Genomic DNA, 15760 nt, shown 5'->3' on the forward strand with positions numbered 1-15760 from the left:
AGCATGTGTCCTTCTAATGGGTTGGGACATCTTCTGGATATATGCCCAGGAGAGGTATTGCTGGATCCTCCGGTAGTACTATGTCCAATTTTCTGAGGAACCGCCAGACTGATTTCCAGAGTGGTTGTACAAGCTTGCAATCCCACCAACAATGGAGGAGTGTTCCTCTTTCTCCACATCCTCGCCAACATCTGCTGTCATCTGAATTTTTTATCTTAGCCATTCTGACTGGTGTGAGATGGAATCTCAGGGTTGTTTCGATTTGCATTTCCCTGGTGATTAAGGATGCTGAACATTTTTTCAGGCGCTTCTCAGCCATTCAGTATTCCTCAGATGAGAATTCTTTGTTTAGCTCTGAGCCCCATTTTTTAACGGGGTTATTTGATTTTCTGGAGTCCACCTTCTTGAGTTCTTTATATATATTGGATATTAGTCCCCTATCTTATTTAGAATAGGTAAAGATCCTTTCCCTGTCTTAATATGATCTGGTCTGCAAAGATCTAGTTTCCAAATAAAGTCACATTCACTGGCTTAATTCATTTAACAATGATTGCATGTTACATCTATTTTTCTGAAAATATATTTCATCCTTCTTTACAGCTAAACTAAATTCTATTGTGCGTGTTCTACATTTGCTTAACTATTCATCTGTGGATAAACAGCTAGTCTGGTATCATTTAACTATTGTTGTGGAGTTTGTGAACCCTGAGATAAGAACATAGACTCAATCCAAGTATAATTAAAGGATTTATTGATTTAGCTGATAGCAGGATGACTTAAAGCCCAATCTCGGCTCATGAATGTTGTAAAGGAGAGGCATGTAGAAGGGCTTTTTATGGAGAAAAGTCATAAGAACACCACACACACATACACACACACACACACACACACGTGTGCGTATATGTACATATGTATATATATGGATACGGATATATATGTGTATGGGTATGGATATGTATCCATATGTGTGTGTATGTATATATATATATATATATATATATATATATATACATCCAAGCAAAAACTGGTCTGTTCTGCCAAGTTAAGTGGTTAGGATAACTCAAAACAATCTTTGGGTATCTGTGTAAACAAGTTACAGAAGACAAAAAAAGCAATTAGTCCTATCATAACTAGTAGAAGTTCGTGGCTATACATATCTGGGTGGGGAATCACTGAGATAGGGTTATTGAGAACTTATCTTTGAGGGACTGGAATCAGAAACAAAATGCTAGTGGATACCAAGATGGATGCCTAAAGTTTCTTTAGCCATAACACTATTATGAATAGTGAAGCAATAAACACATATGCAGGTATCTCTGTGATGTGTTGACTTCAAGTCCTTTTAGAATGTATATGTATGTAATGAAACTAAAATGAAAACCATGATGGTGGTGGTGGTCGTGTGTGTGTATGATAAAACTAGAAAGAAAACCATGAGAGGAAGGAAGAGATCTTAAGGAAGAAGAGGGAGAAAACAGAATAATGAAATACATGAAAGCAGAAGGGAGAGTATTGGAGAGAAGAAGAAAAAAAGAGTAACAGAGGAGCAGGGAAGAAGAGTTAGAGAGAGGACAAATAAAAAAAATATGTATAAAAATTCTATAATGTCTGAGGCTCTAGCAGAGCCTCTCAGGAGACAGCCATACCAGGCTCCTGTCTGCAAGCACTTCTTGGCATCAACAATAGTGTCACGGTTTGGTGTCTGCACATGGGATGGATCCCAAGGTGAGGTGGTCTCTAGATGGTCTTCCTTTCAGTCTCTGTTCCATTTTTTTTTCCCATCTTTCCTTTGGACAGGAACATCTCTGTGTTAAAATTTTTGAGCTGCATGGATGGCCCCATTCCTCACCTTGGGGCCATGCCTATCTACTGGAGGTGTTATCTTCAGGTTCCATCTCCCCTTTATTGGATATTTCAGGTAATATCATCCACATTGGGTCCTGGGAGCCTCTCGCATCCCTGGCATCTGGGAATTTCTAGTGGCTCCCCGCACCCCCCCCCCCGTTCCCCACCCTACCCCTACTGCTCCTGGTCCTCTGGGCTTCTCTTCTGTCTCTTCCCATACCCGATCCTGCCTCTTTTTTCTCTCCCCCTCCCACCTAAGTCATTCCCTTCCTATACCTCCCGTGATTATTTTGTTGCCCCTTCTAAGTGGGATTGAATCATCCACACTTTGTCCTTCCTTCTTGTTAAGCTTCATATGGTCTGTGAGTTGTATTGTAGGAGTTCTGAGATTTGGGGAAAATATCCACTTATAAGTGAGTACATACCATGTGTGCTCTTTTGGGTCTGAGTTACCTCACTCAGGATGATATTTTCTAGCTCCACCCATTTGCCTGCAAAATTTGCTAAGTCCTTGTTTTTAATAGCTGAGTAGTATTCCATTGTGTAAATGTATCACATTTTCTGTATAAATTCTTCTGTTCTGGTTTTTGTCCAGCTTCTGGCTATTATAAATAAGGCTACTGTGTGGAGCATGTGTGCTTGTTATATGTTGGAACATCTTTTGGGTATATGCCCAGGAGTGGTATAGCTGGGTCCTCAGGTAGAACTATTTCCAATTTTCTGAGGAACTGCCAGATTGCTTTTCAGAGTGGTTGTAACAGCTTACAATCCCACAAAGCAATGGAGGAGTGTTCCTCTTTCTCCACATCCTCTCCAGCATCTGCTGTCGCCTGACTTTTTGATCTTAGCCATTCTGACTGGTGTGAGGTGGAATCTCAGGGTTGTTTTGATTTGCATTTCCCTGAAGACTAAGGATATTGAACATTACTCTTTTTTTATTAATTGGTTATTTTTTTACATTTCAAGTGTTGTCCCCCTGCCTGGTCTCTCCACAAATCCTCCATCCCATCCCACTTCCTTTTGCTTCTAGTAAGGTGCTCCCCCACCCACCCACCCACTCCTGCCTTACCTGTCTAGCATCCCACTATACTGGGGCAACAAGCCTCCACAGGACCAAGGGCCTCCCCTCCCACTGATGTCAGATAAGGCCATTCTCTGCTACATTTTTAGCTGGAGCCCTGGACCCATCCATGTATACACTTTGGTTGGTGATTTAGACCCTAGAAGCTCTGGGGGAGGGGGGTCCTGGTTAGTTGATATTGTTCTTCCTATGAGGTTGCAAACCCCTTCAGCTCCTCCAGTCCTTCCTCTAGCTCTTCCATTGGGGGTCCCTGGGCATAGTCAGATGATTGGCTATATCTGAATCTGTCTTAGTCAGATGCTGTGGAGCCTCTCAGACAGACACACTAGGCTCCTGTCAGTAAGCGCTCCTTGGCATCAGCAATGTCAGGGTTTGATATCTACAGATGAGATGGATCCCAAGTGTGGGGAGCAGGTGTGGCAGCAGTCCCAAAGGCGCCAGGGACTGCAGCTAAGTCGTATGACTTGCACCTGACTTCCTCATATAAGCCACAAACATCGTGAGAGCTGCGCAGGTGTACCAGGTTACTGGCGAAGCCATTTTGGTGGAGATATGCCCCTGCTGCCCTGATTAGCTGAAGCTGCGTACCTGGTGAGGTGATGTGGCCTGCTGTGAGTGGATGGGAACTGATAGTATATAAGAGTGAGAGGCCCAGGGCTCGGGGTCTTTCGCCTACACAGTCAATGTGCAGCCCAATAAACGTGTGCAGAAGGATCCTATTGTGGTGTCCTTCTTGCTGGCAAGTCAGGCGTTCCACACCCAAGGTGGGGCAGTCCTTAAGTCTCTGCTCCATTTTTGTCCCTGATTTCCTTCAGACAGGAACAATTCTGGGTTAAAATTTTTGAAATGGGTGAGTGACCCCATCCCTCTGCTGGGAGCCATGTCTACCTACTAGAGGTGGTCTCTATTTCTTTAGGTGCTTTTCAGCCATTCAAGATTCCTCAGTTGAGAATTCTTTGTTTAGCTCTGTACCTCATTTTTTTAAATGGGTTATTTGGTTTTCTGAAGTCTAACTTCTTGGGTTCTTTGTATATTTTGAATATTAACTCTCTATGTAGGGATGTTAAAGATCTTTTCCCAATTTGTAGGTTGCTGTTTTGTCCCAAAGGACAGTGTCCTTTGCCTTACAGAAGCTTTTCAGCTTCATGAGGTCCCATTTGTCAATTGTTGATCTTAGATCCTGAGATGCAGATACAGCCAACCATTAGACTGAGCCTGGGAACCCAATGGAAGAGTTAGGGGAAGGACTGAAGGAGCTGAAGGAGATTGCAACCCCATAGGAAGAAAAACAGTATCAACTAACTGGACTCCTCAAAGCTCCCAGGGACTAAACCACCAACCAAAAAGAGTATACATGGGCCAGTCCATGGCTCCCATTATATATGTAGCAAAGGGTGGACTTATCTGGCATCAGTGTGAGGGGAGGCGCTTAGTCCTGTGGAGACTTGATGCTCCAGAGAAGGGGGATGTTAGAGGGGTGAGACAGGGTTGGGGAGCACCCTCTTAGAGTCAAAGGGGAAGGGGAGGAGGAGGATTCGTGGAGAGGAGACCAGGAAGGAGGACAACATTTGAAATGTAAACAAAAAAATAGTTTTTTTTAAATGCATAATACAACTCATTACTTTGTCTGCTGTGGTGGTTTGAATGAGAATGACCCCTATAGACTCATATATTTGAATGCTTGCTCACCACTTGAGGGCTGTCTGGGAAAGATTAGGAGGCTTGGCCTTGTTGGAGAAGGCATGGCACTAGAGGGGTGGGCTTTGAGGTTTCAAAAGCTCATGCTATTCCCACTTAATGCTCCTACCCTGCACCACTGCTGCCTCATGCTTGAGGATCAGATTAAGCTCTCAGCTACTGTTCCAGTGCCATTGTCTGCCTACCTGCCTGCCTGCTACCATGCTCCCTGCCATGACTGTCATAAATTCACCCTCTGAAACTGTAAGTCCCTAGTAAATAGTTTCTTCTGTAAGTTTCTTTGCTCATGGTGTCCCTTCATAGCAGGAGAAAAGTAACTAAGACATATGCTAAGTTTAAAAAATTAATTTAAAAAGTTAAAAAGTCACAGTTACCAGTTGAGATTTGAATGTATTATATTGTCTCGTTTGTTTTACTTTGTTTATATAGCATCTGACTACAAAGTCTATGATTGACTGAAACTCCAGTGTAGCCCAGACTGGTCTCAAACTTTTGGCAATCCTTTTGCCTCAGCTTCTTTATAATTGTGATTACAGATGTGTGCCACTTGATCCAGCTAAATTCCTGAAGACAATTTAGCTAATTGCAAAATCATACTTCACACATTCAACTAATCTTCATCCAAAAACATATGTATATACAATGCTAATAGAAAAAAAGAACAAAGATTGCCTAGCATAATAATCTTTATAGACTCAAAGCATCTGGTAGGGTTACTATCTTTCTGTGTTTCTCTTAAAATCAGGCCTTGATTCTGACAGAAAACAATGACAAGTATTCTGTAAAAAACCTTCTGTTCAATGATGGGATGGGGACAATTCTTTTTTTGTTTTGTTTTTTTCCATATTTTTTATTGGGTATTTATTTCAATTACATTTCCAATGCTATCCCAAAAGTCCCCCACACGTTCCCCCACCCACTCCCCTACCCACCCACTCCCACTTTTTGGCCCTGGCGTTCCCCTGTACTGGGGCATATAAAGTTTGTGTGTCCAATGGGCCTCTCTTTCCAGTGATGGCCAACTAGGCCATCTTCTGATACATATGCAGCTAGAGTCAAGAGCTCCCGGGTACTGGTTAGTTCATATTGTTGTTCCACCTATAGGGTTGCAGATCTCTTTAGCTCCTTGGGTACTTTCTCCAGCTCCTCCATTGGGGGCCCTGTGATCCATCCAATAGCTGACTGTGAGCATCCACTTCTGTGTTTGCTAGGCCCCGGCATAGTCTCACAAGAGACAGCTATATCAGGGTCCTTTCAGCAAAATCTTGCTAGTGTATGCAATGGTGTCAGCGTTTGGAAGCTGATTATGGGATGGATCCCCGGATATGGCAGTTTCTAGATGGTGATAGGGACAATTCTTAAATACCAACTACAAAATAATTTACAGGAAAAAAATTCTGCAATATAAAGCTTTGAGAAAACAGTAGAAACCTTTAAGTGTTCACAAACTTTGTTCCTAATTCTCTATTTAGACTTATTTTAATTGTATGAGTGGTTTTCCAACATATATGTATGTGTACCACATGTGTCCCTGGTGCCTGCAGTGGCCATAAAGGGCATTATATCACCTGAAACTGGAGTTAAAATCACTTGTGAGCTGCTATGTAGATGCTGTGAACTGAACCCAGGTCCTCTGAAGAACATCAAGTGCTCTTAGCCGCTGAGACATCTCTACAAACCCTTGTTCCTAATTATTGATTAAGAACTGAGGGACGTTAGAGAAACTGGAGAGCATCCATAACCCCTCATTTGCATGGCTGAGACTGAGTAAGCAGAGGGCAGAGTTGAGAGAACCATGTAATTATATACCTTGGTGGCTGTGTTTCCTGATGGTCAGATGCTATTATCAAGTGATTTTATCCTCTCTTCTATTAATGAATGTCTTCAGGTTGAATATGTGAGTCTTCTTTTTGAGACAATTGTGTCTATAGGAGTACATTGGAAATATAACCTTAGGAGTATATAAGGAAATATAACCTTAGGTTGTGGGCAAGTGCTTATTTTATTATGGGGTATCCACAGAGAAAACTACTCAGACGTGGGTTTAAGCCAATAGAAAGTCTTTATTAGTCAGTCAGCAATTACACTGGGTGTTCGGGATCCCAGCGCAGCCCCCAAGCCTTTCTCAGGTTGAGCCTTTAAACACAAAAAACAAATCCTGGGTTAACATAATTCAGTTAAGAAAAATTGTTAGCCAGAAGAACTACAGAAGCAAAAAAAGTTAAGATTAGAACATTTAGAGACTTTCCCAGAACTATGGACTTTGATGGATTTTAGGTCTTTGTTTTTGTTTTGGCAGGTGGTGCTATCTAAGTGCTGAGTTTTACAGCCTAAATGGTATTTCCATCATGTAACCGGTTGTGCTAAGGTCTGGGGGGCTTTTACAGTTTGGGTGGCTACATTAATGTAGCAGGGTGATGCTTTTGATTTACTTACTTTTTACAATAAAATAATTCTTGTATAATATTGTTTTAAAAGAAGATAAGTTTGCCAGCCAGTGGTGGTGCAGGACTTTAATCCCAGCACTCAGGAGGCAAAGGCAAGCAGATCTCTGAGTTCAAGGACAAGCTATTCTACAGAGCAAGTTCCAAGATACCCAGTACTACAGGGAGAAAGCTCTGTGTGTGTGTGTGTGTGTGTGTGTGTGTGTGTGTGTGTGTGTGTTTCAAGCTGGGCCAAGCGATACACTCATGTAATCCAGCAGCTAACAGGGTGAGGTAGGAGGATGGTTTCAGGAGTAGATAAACATCCTCAGAGCTACTTAGATTTTTCCTGTTATATCAGGAACAGATGATACCCACACTTTGTGGGCTTTTAAAAAGGATCATGAGGGAAAATACCTTAAAGAACTAACACACCATGATGTACCTTATGAATATCCTAGTTGTTTTATAAATATCCACTAAGACACCTTACAAAAATAACAAATCCAAAGCTAGTTAGATGTCTCAGTGAGTTAAAAAAAAAAAAAACTGCCACCAAGCCAGAGAACCTTAGGAACCATTTGGCTGAATAAGAAACAAGACTCATGCCAGTCGTCCTCTGCACTCTGTAGATCTGCTGTAGCACATACAATAAATATATACACTTTTTTAAAAAGTCATGTAATATACAGAATGAACAGATCATACTTATATATATTTAGGAACACAGACATACACACACACACGTGTGTGTGTGTGTGTGCATATACATGTATGTATGTAACAACAATAATGAAATATGAGACCATAAATTTTAAAAAGAACAAGGAGAAGTATATGAAAAGGTTTGGATGGAGGAAAGGAAAGACAGAAATGATGTAATTGTATTATCTCAAATTTAGAAATAAAAATAAAAATAATAAATCCTATGAGGCTAGAGAGATGGCTTATTGGTTAAGAGTATTTGCACTTCCAGGGAACCCAAGTTTGTTTTCTATCATCCATGTCAGGCAGACCACAACTCTCTGTAACTCCAGCTACAGGCAGTCAGATCCTCTAGCATCTACAAACACCTGTACCTATGTGTATACTCCATACATGTATTCATATACATAATTAAAAATAATTTGCAAATAAGTATTTTAAAATGAAAAATCCAATATCTCACCCTGATAACTATCAGCAATGTTCTATCACTTGCTAAATATATTAAATCCTTGCTGCTCCCCTTCAAGATACCTTCAGAATTATCAAGGTAATTCTGGCACAAGAGCAATAACAGTTGGTATTGTTATGTGCCCACTTTTATTTCAGCCTGCAGTCATTTTGATTTTTATCCCTAATGCAGCTAAATGTGTCTCAGTTATTCTTTAAGAACATCCTTATATTTCTGGGACAATATTATTTGGCTCCTTGTGCTTTCTCTGCCCTAACCCTGGAACCTGTCAATTCTCTAGTAAACACAAAACCCGATCCTCTACAGCTTGGAGTCCCTCTTTTGTATCTTCAAATGTGAAGCCTCCCCATTACTGCACTGATTCCTATATAGTGTGATTCCCCTTCACTCTAACTCAGATAGAAGTTCCTTACATTCTGTGACTCTGCCTGTTATAGCCAAAATGGCCCCCACACAGTGCTTCTCAACGTTCCTAATGATGCAACCTTTAATACAGTTCGTCATGCTGTAGTAAGCCCCCACCCATGAATTTTCATATTGCTACTCCACAACTGTAATTTTGCTACTATTATACATCATAATGTAAATATCTGACATGCAGGATATCTGATATGTGATCCCAAAAGGGTTGCAACCTACAGGTCAAGAACCACTAGTCTAGACAGTGGTGATAGACCTCAGCTCATTGTGACATTGTAACCCATCCTAAACTCTTCTTTCAGTCACACAAAATATTTAGAGAAAATATCCTTACCCTTTTCACATTTGTGTCCCTTTTCCATTAATATACTTAACTATGGAGCCAATCTTTAAAATCCATAAGAGCATGACTGACAAATCAAATTCCATCCTAGCCCTGATCCTAAGACACTTGGCACGAGTGCAATCAAAAAAGCTGCTGTGCATAGGCGGTCTCTGCTTTCCCACCCACTGGCCACTACCTATCATACTTGCCCACTTAATTCTGTTCCTCTATTGGTGTAGTAGGTAGGGCCCATGTGTTGTCCAGCCCATGCTGATTTAGAGGCAACTGCTAGTCTTCAGTTAGTTCCAATTGTGGAACTCAGAAGAAAGGCCATGGTGTGATCATTCTATTTTGTGAGACAAAGTCAATCACACATGTCTCACCTCCAGATCTGCCCTTCTACTTAGTGGAACAATGCCAAGAGCTCATCAATAGTTCACCTGTCAAACAGCTTCAAAAGCAAATATTTGGGGGGGAAGGATTGTGGGAGGGGGTGACCAGGAAGGGGGCAGTGAGTGAGATATAAAGTGAATAAGTAAAAATTAATAAAATTAAATTTAACAAAAGCAAATATTCAACTCTTTTTATATCATCTTCGTTGTCACAAAAAGTTCTGGAAAACTGCAGGGCTTAGATAACATTTTAAATGCCAGTTTTATTGCAACCTAATCCATATACAACAAAAGTCATTCATCTGAAGTGTTCCTTGCACATTCACAAATGTATGAGTATCGCCATAGCCAATTTCAGAATATTCTCATTGCCCCTCAAAGAACTTTGTATTCATTAACTATCACTCTCTCCTCACCCCTCTCACCTCCAGGGAATCACCAGTTAACTTTCTGTTTTATGAGACAGGATCTTGCTATGAAGCCTAAGCCAGCCTGGAACTCATTAACATCTTGCTTCAACTTTGAGTGCATGCTCTACCACAGACTGGCCCAACTGGCTTTCTTCCAAATTCTGTTTTTCATATCTGAAACCAAGACACTCATTAAAAACCTGAACAAAATGAAAAAAAATAAGCTAGTCAGATATATTTATAATCCTAGCACTGGAGAGGCTGAGGATGGCTGTAAATTCAAGGCCATCTTGGATTACATAATAAGTTCCAAACTAGACAGGGCTGTCAAAGTCAGGGGCAGGTAAATAAAGTGAGAAGCTGATAACCAGGAATTGTAGCTCAGTGATGGTGTGAATGCTTACATGTGTAAGACCCTGGGTTCTATCCCCAGCACCACAAAAAAAGGCTATTGGTACTATAGTCCTAAAATAAGATTTCTGTACTATAATTTCTGGTACATTAATAACTTCTATAATTCACCAATTATGGTGACAAGTGACGTCCATGAAAATATTGGCAGGGGAATCCTGATATTGTCTCAGACAAGCTCAGCCATCAGTAAATGCAGAGTTTCCCTGTGTTGAGTATACGACTAAATTAAATCGATACGGCTTCTGTCTCCCTCTAGTGGTAGAAAGGAAAAAAACACTAGAAAAGGTCAGTGGTATTAATGTGAGTTAAAACAGGGTAATATGATTTAGGATGAAGAGATCAGATGAAAGAACTTTTGTTTACACTTATATGGATGACAAAAAGAAGTCAACTGTACAAATTAGGGAACATAACTTTCTCAGCAAAGGAGACAAGAAACAGAAGTGCTAAGTGGGTCTGAGGAAAGGAATAGAAGGCCAGTGGAGAATTGGCCGAGCTTTTAGAGAAGTTGACATGACATTAGATCAACACAAGGCTGAAGATGGAGTTTAGGTCTCAAGCAACAGAAAATCAGTGGAGAGCACTAAGCAAAGTGGAAACAAGATTTACCAGATCACACTGGTTGCCAGTAAGCAATGGATAAAAAAGAGCCTGCAATTTCAATACGAAACTGCACCTAACAGTCAAGGCAAGATGAAGGGACCCAGGACATTTCACACTGAGCCTGGATAGATCAGAATTGAACATCGAACAGCTTCTCTCACAACTCTAACTTCCACTGTACCTAGTCCTCCCAATGGTAGATAGATTGTCCAGGTACCCAGGCATGAAACCAAAAGCCCAGCAATCCCTCGCTCTTCCATATCCATAATGTTGACTGCAGCTCCATACTTAAGACCCTCATGCTGCTCTGACCTTCTCTGCAAATCAGCTCTTTCCATCACTGTCACTAGATACTGAACAAAATGCTTCCATGTTTCCAAATACCCACCTGTATACAACACTGGTGTACTTATAAAAAGGAAACACAAGATGGTCATGTGACAAAAGTGGCAGAGGCAGAGATGCAGGTACAACTAGAGAAAACTAAGAATTTCTGGGACCTGCCACACACTGGAGAGGGGCACTGGAATGGGTTATCCCTTATGAGGAACCCACTTCTCAGATTACTGCCATCCTGAACAGGGAGAGGAAATCTCTGTTGCCTAAGCTCCCTAACATGTGGTACTTTGTTGCTGCAACCACAGGAAATTCAAGCCCCAAATTAGTTAACTTGGCCCCTTTCACCAATCTCTTGTGTCAATAATGAGCTTTCCTCAGCCATAGGCAGAAGAAACCTCAGAGCTGTGTGTAACAGCTACTTCCTATGTAATGCAGGGGGATTAAAGAGATAGAAATAGCAAAGAAAACCTTTGTTACCCCTACATCCAACAAGGGAGGACAGAGTGCATGCTTGAAGGTCTTACTTCTTTATTTCACATTTTATACATAATTTAATCCTCGGGCCTTTTTATACCATCCTACAGAGAATGTTCATGTAATAAAATGTTCAAGATGCTAGCCATGCAGGCCTGTGTCATCGGATATGTTGCATCTTATTTCATCACAGCCTTTGGTGGTGACAGATGATAGTGCCGTGACACTGGAGAGGCACTCCAATGAAGCAGTCACTGTGAGGACCAAGCTGTTGTCAGGTAAAGAGGGCTGAGGATGCTTCCAAAGTGCTTGTTCATCTCTCCAGACTCCCACCTTGAAAGGGGAAACACTAAAAGGTAGGCCTCACCTTGCCTGAGGGTGTCACACACAGGGCTGCAATTGTTCCTATTTAGATATCATTCATTCCTACTTACAATTTGCCTTATCGTTTATTACTTCAGTAGGTGAAGTACTCTGGACTGTCTTACTGGCTCTCTGGTTTTCTCTTGGGCATGGGCCAACAGGAAGAGAGCATACATAAGAAGCAGTAACAGGTCTTCTGGAAAGGGCATGCTTCTAGCTCTATGGATCTAAAAGTTGTCTGCCAGAGACAACATAAAATTTGTGCAAAAGCAAGTAGACTAATTCCTGAGGGGAATGGAACAACCACTTTTTCCAGTTCTAGCTTAAGTAATTCTGGAAAAGAAAACAGCATGTCTCATGTCAAAAAGATGGTAGAATCTCAAATCTTTGATGTATGGTTAATCATACACCATACTGCAGGGTAAGTTGGTGGCAAGGGCTCCCACCTTTTAGAAGGGTACTAGGTCCCAACCATTACCTGGTGCCACCTTCAGATTTGTCTTGACCAGTCCATGAAGCCCATGTTTTCAAGCTTCCAGATGATCCTACTGTATAACTGGGTCACACCTGCTTTCTGAGACCCTTTCAGGATAAAGTACTGGTCAGAAATGCACCTATGCATCTCTGTTTATCCAAGAAGCATGAAGCTCATGCAGCCACTGCAGGCAGCCCAACAGCTCTCCTACTACAGGTAACCTGCCTTTCCCAATCATTCCCACTGACCCTACTAACAGCATCAAGCACTGACAAGGCTCTGACTGCCTCCAAACTCTAAAGACTACTGCTCATCACCCTAGAGACCAGGTCTCTCTAGCAGAATTACAAGGCTTTAAAGTCCCTGCCTTTGAGCTGCATTTACTCAGGTTCCGATGATGTCCATACTCTGTGTTATGTAAACCCAAACCCTCAGAATGTGAGAACATGACTATTTGGGGAAAGGATCTTGGTAGGTAGAATGAGTTAAGGGTCTTGAACTGGAGATCCTCCTTAATCTAACCAAACAGACCCCACATGCACAACATGGTTTCCTTATGAGACAGAAGAGAGGAAGAAACCACAAGGCCCTAGAACCAGAGACTGGAGTGATGGGTCTACAAGCCAAGCAACACCAAGGACTGCCACAAACCACTGAAAGTTAAGAGAATGCCTGGAATTGATTCTCAGAGCCTCCAGAAAAAACTTAACATATGGCTTCCAAACAGGAAAGAGTGATTTGTTGTTGTTGTTTTGTTGTTATTCTTGCTCTTCCAAGTTTAGGAAAATTTTTAAAGCAGCTATAGGAAAGTCATATATACCACAAAACTGGACTCAAGCTAAACCAATAGTATTCCTAAAGGAAAATTATAGATTAGGTATTTAAATGAAAAGAACTTGTTTGTTCCTTTAACATTTTCCCAAAGATCTTTCTGATAGATACCTGGGAATTAGGAAATGGAAAACGTACTCCGCATCCCCTGAAAATTCCAAGGAAGCCCCCAGCTCAGGATTACTTTTTAAATCCTTTTTTATAATCTGAATTCTACTTAGCCTTCTCACTCTTAATGGGAAAGAAACCATGTGAATAAAAGCCCCCAGGATGGATTCACAGATACCACTCAGAACCATGAAAGCTTACAGGAGGGCAGGAAGGATTTCAGACCTAAGGAATGAGCAAGGCATATTTATTGCTTTCTCAACTACAACTTCCTTTCCTTTACTAGAACTGCAAGTCTAATACCAATGGCGGTAAGGTCCCACAAAATGTCTAGAACCTTGCAAAACAAGTGAAGTGTTCCCTTTTCTGTGATCATTCAGTCACTGCTAAATGGTTCCCTAGGACATTTTGGCTGGTGAAGAACATGTGAGTATGATGAACTATGGCCACCACCATTCACAGAAGGTAACAATGTGCTTGGCAAAAACAAGAGCACACTGGGGCTAGAAAAAGAAAAGCATATATGTGAAATACCTTTCTGTTGACAAAGCAGTCATAATTCCAAAGCCAAAAAACTAGGAGTAAAGAATGGGTAAGTAGGAGTATAAAACAGCTTCTAGGCCCCAAAACAGTAACACAGTCAACGTGGAACAAGGGGTGCACTTTCTGTGATAGTCAAAACCAACCTGACTGATAATCAAAATGCTCTCCAAAGCCCAAGAACAAATGGCAATGTCCCAACAGAAAAATGGGTAGGAATTATGAAAATCCAAGTTACATCAGAGGAATTAAAAAGGGCCCACATGCCCCAGAAAAAGACACTTAAGCAAATTCTTTAGTAAAGAACAGTATATCTTAGAGATGGCAAAAATCCAAAGGTCTGCCCACCTCCTCCAGGGCAAGGATCCAATGTCACATCTAAGCATCTGTCCTAAAGGTGCACACAGATCAGTGTACAAGTACTTTCACTACGCCATTAATTACAGTAACAAAAGGACAGAATACTTTCCACATGTCTACCAGAGGTAACACATGTTATAGACCCAAGTGCCACATGCCTTGGAGGAGAGCCTGCAGTTCACCGGCAAGAAAGGCACCAGTTGGAGAGAAGAAAAGCTGCACCCAGACCTGCTTGGAGAAGGGATGCTCCCTGAGAGCCCCTGGCCTCCATTCTAGACTCCCTAGGAATATGGGAGAAGAGGGAAGAAGCCACCAGAGGCAAAGTGGATCAGGCACACAGAAAAAAAGCCCTGAATGGGGCTGTCTACCCTAATGGGGGACCAAAGGGCTAAAGCAAGCCCTTAACTGTGGACTATGCAGGTGAAACAGGAAAGCACAAGTCACACAGATTAGGACATAGGACTGCAGGTGGCCTTGCATCTGCTGCTCCTACTCTATGCACTCCATGACATGTATCTGTAGAGTGTCCATATCAGGAGCCTGATACTGGCACTTGGGACAACAGAAGTCAGGAGGTTCTTCAGGGGGGCTCCTCCGCTGGTTGGACAAGGCCAAATGAAAGGAGTGGTGAGCTGAGAAAAAAGAACACAGGAGTGTGATGAACTATGTAAGTACTTCATGCACAGCCTAGGTATGCCTCAAACGGCAAGGGGGGCTAACAAGGTGCTGAGACTTACTGATACCACCATATTTGACTACATTGCTGGGAGCCACCCCACCAGCACATTTTTCCTTTGACCTCAGAGTGGTGTGGGCTACTGATGGGAGAGGTCAGCAAGAACTCCCCAAAGCAGAGCAGCAGAGAAACCAACACATGCTTCCCCTCCCTAATCATCTCTTCCCATCATCTACCACTTGTTCACTCACCTGGAGCAGGGAGTAAAGGAGGCTGGGAAGTCTCTACATGCCGCTTCCTCATATCCTCAATCCTTTTGAAAACAGAAAGCATTCAATCAGCGCTTGTAGGGTTTTTTTATGAATAAATACATTCATTTAGATATAATTCATGTACTATACGATTCCCCAATTTAAACCGTATTGTTAGAGGGTTTTACTCTATTCAGCATGTCCAATCATCAGCTTAATTTTAGAATATTTTATCATTCCCCAAAGGAAACTTTGTACTTATTAGGAATTATTCCCTGGGCTCCCCTATATTAGTTTCCTCAGAACCTTGTTACAAACTACCACATACTTAGTAACTTAAAATAACAAAAACGTGCATGATACAGATGACTAGGTGCCCTAAATAAACGTGTCAGAGGACTGGGCAGAATTACCATGCCCTCGCCCTAGCTGCCGGTGGTTTACAGAGTGCTTGGCATTTCTTGGCTGGTAGCTGAATCTCAGAGTCTGCCTTGGCTTTCTTGTGGCAGCCTTCTATTATCTTAATTTGGTGCTTCTGTAAGTACCACAGTTAAC

The 15760-nt window shown here is 41.8% G+C and overlaps 1 protein-coding gene across 10 annotated transcripts in view; it reads right to left on the reverse strand.

The window, feature by feature from the left end:
- Positions 1–6667: 6667 nt before the first annotated feature.
- Ikbkg (inhibitor of nuclear factor kappa B kinase regulatory subunit gamma) overlaps positions 6668–15760 on the reverse strand; it is a 69505-nt gene continuing 60412 nt past the window's right edge. For all 10 annotated transcript variants that reach the window (XM_029473060.2, XM_029473056.2, XM_085838138.1 and 7 more), the window contains 2 exons: positions 15206–15267; positions 6668–14910 (listed from right to left, as the gene is read on the reverse strand). In XM_029473060.2, coding sequence (XP_029328920.1) covers positions 14768–14910; positions 15206–15267 — 205 coding nt within the window. In that variant the 3' untranslated portion in view covers positions 6668–14767. The remainder of the gene's footprint in view (positions 14911–15205; positions 15268–15760) is intronic.

This window comes from Mus caroli, unplaced genomic scaffold, assembly GCF_978045245.1.
Source record: "Mus caroli unplaced genomic scaffold, Mus_caroli_1 scaffold_5, whole genome shotgun sequence".
In the NCBI taxonomy this organism is placed as follows: Eukaryota; Metazoa; Chordata; class Mammalia; order Rodentia; family Muridae; genus Mus; species Mus caroli.